General features: G+C 46.4%; 1 protein-coding gene across 1 annotated transcript; it reads right to left on the reverse strand.

Annotated features, from left to right (window-relative positions):
- Positions 1–261: 261 nt before the first annotated feature.
- On the reverse strand, positions 262–1,529 carry LOC121993702 (peroxidase P7-like). Its single transcript, XM_042548049.1, has 3 exons — positions 1,297–1,529; positions 1,014–1,208; positions 262–882 (listed from the first exon to the last, which is right to left on the reverse strand). Exons 1-3 carry the CDS (start codon positions 1,507–1,509, stop codon positions 325–327), a joined length of 966 nt encoding a protein of 321 aa, XP_042403983.1. The 5' UTR covers positions 1,510–1,529; the 3' UTR covers positions 262–324.
- Between the last annotated feature and the right edge of the window lie 2,290 nt (positions 1,530–3,819).

Raw genomic sequence — 3,819 nt, forward strand, 5'->3', positions numbered from 1 at the left:
ATTAATACTATTTCTATTGCTCTTTTGGTAGTTTTAAAATTAAGGTACTTAATTTGATAAATAAGAAAAGATGATCACTCTTTTTCGTAAAAAGCCGGAAAAAAACTTAATTAGCCCGGTTTTTTTAATCAATCCGAGATGAATACTGATTTTAATTTCTAGTTCTGCCATTGTTTATAATATTACTTTATAATATTGTGTTCGCCCGTATTGGATTCTCAAATTGGATAGGAACTTTAGGATTTTTTTGCTAAACAGCGAAACAAAATTATTAATAAATAATTTAAACAGCAAAGAAAATTACAAAGAAATAGCACTCATTAATTAGTTGACCCTCTTGCAGTCTAATCTGATCTGCCCACTCGGCCACGTCAGCGGCCCCATCCCTCCCATCTTCTCCATCGCCGCCGCGAAATCAACCCTGAACGCCGCCGCGTTGTTGCTGTACGTCATCACCACCGAGTCCTGAGACCCGCCGTTGAAGAGCTCCTGGTCGGACCTGAGCAGCCCCCGCCGCAGCATCAGGTTCTGGTAGTACGCGTTGTCGAACCCGGCCGGGCTCGTAGGGTCCAGCGGCGCCAAGTTATCATCGCCGATTCCGGCGGCGACGGGGCAGCCCTGCCGGCGCTGGGCGGCGAAGGCGGGGTCGATGTCGGCGTCGGAGTAGATGTGGGGGCGGAAGCTTACGCACCGCGAGAAGCCGAGGGTGTGGGCCCCGGAGAGCGTGGTCATTTCCCGCGCGCTGAAGCCTTTGGAGACGAAGAGGGAGATGAGATCGTCGAGGGTGCCGTTGGGCGGGGGGAGGTTGGTGTTTGCCGCGTTCAGGCTCGCCGTCGTAGCGTCCCGCCGCCCGAGTTGCACCGTCCAACTCGGCCCTCCGAGCTACACGTAAACCAAGCATAGCTCCGTCAGCAAATGCAATGCAATTTTCACAAACAAAACAAAAACTTCTAAAATCATCAAAATATTTTCTTTCAGGATCTTAAACGATATAAATTATCTTAAACTCTTACCAGGGTGGTGCCTTCCCGCGCGGCGAGGGCGAGGATGTCAGCGCAGGAGACAGTGGCGGCGCACGCTGCTTCCACTCTCGCCTTGATGCCATCGATCACTTCGTAGCCTCGCAACGACCGAGCGTTGGGAATCGCGTTCTTCTCGCCCACGAAAAGCCAAGGAATGTCGTCCAAAAGCACTGACCCATCACAGCCCTGCAGATATCATCCACTGACACATATTAAATAGGGTATACGATCGATATGTGTAACTAGCTAATGATTGAGTTCCGCGTGAACGTACATTGACGAAGCAATCATGGAAGAAGAGTCGCAGAATGGACGCACCCATCCTGCTCTCCGCCGCCACCGCCCTCCTCATCTCCGACTGCACAATACTCAGAAGGTCCGGGCAGCTTCTATCGTAAAAGTTGGGCGACAGCAGCTGCCCATTACCGGCGATCAGCACACTGCAGAACATGAACAAACCGAGCAATCTGCCAAACTGCAAAGCCATCTTCTAACAAGCTTAAGCAATTAATTAAACACTAATTTGCAATACTGTCTAAACAGACTTGGTTTATATACAAGCTTTAAGGAAACGAAAATCGACTGTGACAAACTAGGGAATACTTGTCTACGTGTTGAAGGTTTCAACTATGTACGATATGTTTATGTCAAATAAATACTATCAGAGCGTGTAATGCAGTGGACTGCTTCAATGATGATGCATAGTTGCTTGTGAAGGGAGGAAAGCGTGGACGGACTTGGAAAACTCTTCACTTCATGGTTGAAAGTTTCATCAACTGCCCTCGAAGCAGTAGTTGCGGTTGTTAGGGGAAGATTAAATGTATATGTTGGAACTTTCTTAAATGTCGGCATGTTATATATGGATTGCCCTCGTGTACCTGCATTTGTTTTTTAATTTTTTAAATATAACGTTTTCTCAATTACATTTTTTTTCCGTCGTTCCCCTCTCCCCGCCTCTCTGTCTCGCTCAAGTCCCTCCTCCTCCTCGCTGTCCTCCACCAGGAGCCCAACCGCTCCATTGCCAAGAAGGTCGCCGACACCATCTCCGCCCTCCCCGTCTCCCTCCTCCCCGACTCCGCCTAGCTTGATCTTCTCAGTTCTCCGGTTTCTTTTTCACTTTGTCTCTGCCTTTGACACTCCTCCTGGCCTACAAGAGTCTGCCCTCCTCATCTTTGCCTAGATCGCTTATGTCCTCGCCGATGATGCCTCCTTCATCAGCTCTCACCTCCCCACCCTTCACAATTTCCTCCTCGCTGCCCTCTCCCACCCTTCCTCTCGAGATGTTCGTTTTGCTGCACTGTCTGTGTCTGTCAACCTTGTCACTTACTTGGAGTCTGCTGCTGATCGTAACTGCCTAGTTGACCTCCTCCCTCCCATGATGCGAACCCTTAACGAGTCTCTCAACTTTGGTAACGAAGCTACCGCTCAGGAGGCCCTTGAGCTCCTGGTCGAACTTGTAGGTGCAACTGCATGATTAACAGTTAGTTCACTTGCATTAATATTGAAGAATCTCTTTATGCTTGTTTTCAATTAGTTTGTCCGTCCCGATACTAAGGGAACTCGAAAGGTCATTTTGTAAAAAGGTTAAATAGGCTACCAGTCTCTCTGTGAGGTGTAGAGGAAAAATTTCTCCATTTGAAGAACTTTTCAAGCTTATCAATTAGTTTTTGGTCTTGTGAGTTATCCAGATACCATAACAAAACTTAACATGGTATCAGAGCTCCTCGATTCCTAATAGCTATGCTTTCCCTTATTTGATCAGTTTTCTTCAAATATTTTCACATTTTTTTCCAAAATGTTTTTCAACAAAGGCCCACCTATTCTGGATGGAAAGAATTATTTCTCATGGATCATCAAGATCGAGTCGTACATGCGTGCATGTGGTATACAGTAGAAGAAGAAGACCTACCAGTACCCGGAGAAGATGCAAAGGAGGATGAAAAACTTCACTACAAAAATCACACCATCAACAAACACAAAGCTGCTTCTCTTCTGCATGATGCTCTAACTGAGAGCATGTTTACCAAAATTGCAAACTGCAACACACCAAAGAAGATATTTGATCGTTTGAAGGCCATTCATGAAGGTGGTGATCAGATTCGGAAAATCCATATTCGAAACCGTATCTCAGATTTTGAAGCAATTCGGATGAGTTACAAGGAGAAATTTTTGGTCTTGTGAGTTATCCAGATATCATAACAAAACTTAACAGAGCCACGGTTCCTTCGTCATTAGATTGGCGATGTTCTTGGAGCCATGATGCAGATTGCTGAGGCAGATGACCTCGAGGAGGGTACAAAATATTGGGTTTATCATAAATAGCGTCGGATTCCGGACGCGATCGCGTCGGATTCCGGACGCGATCGCGTCGGATTCCGGACGCGATCGCGTCGGATTGTGGCTAGAATCCAACATCAATCAAGTCAGATCACAGTTGGAAACCATGCTGTGATCTCCCAAGGGTTCACCTTCCTCCTAGACTATAGTTGGGGTGGGTCCAGGCAGTCGGAGATAAGCGGTGGGCAGGCGGCCGACAGCCTGGCAGGTGGCCAGCAAGAGAGGAGGGACGATGAGTACAACGCAAGCTTTCGGCAAAAAAAAAGGAAAAAAAAGTTGTATTTTTAAAAATAAAAAATGACATGGATCCACCACGAGGGCAGTATGTATCAATCGGTAAAAAATGGTCCGTTCCATAACAATTCTTTTTCTCTCTCTCTCTATATATATATATATAGCATATCTCCGTTTGTGGATGGAGATCCCCTTTTATAATGTTACTGTAGCATTTGTGCACGCA

Source organism: Zingiber officinale, chromosome 6A (genome assembly GCF_018446385.1).
Source record: "Zingiber officinale cultivar Zhangliang chromosome 6A, Zo_v1.1, whole genome shotgun sequence".
NCBI classification, from domain to species: Eukaryota; Viridiplantae; Streptophyta; class Magnoliopsida; order Zingiberales; family Zingiberaceae; genus Zingiber; species Zingiber officinale.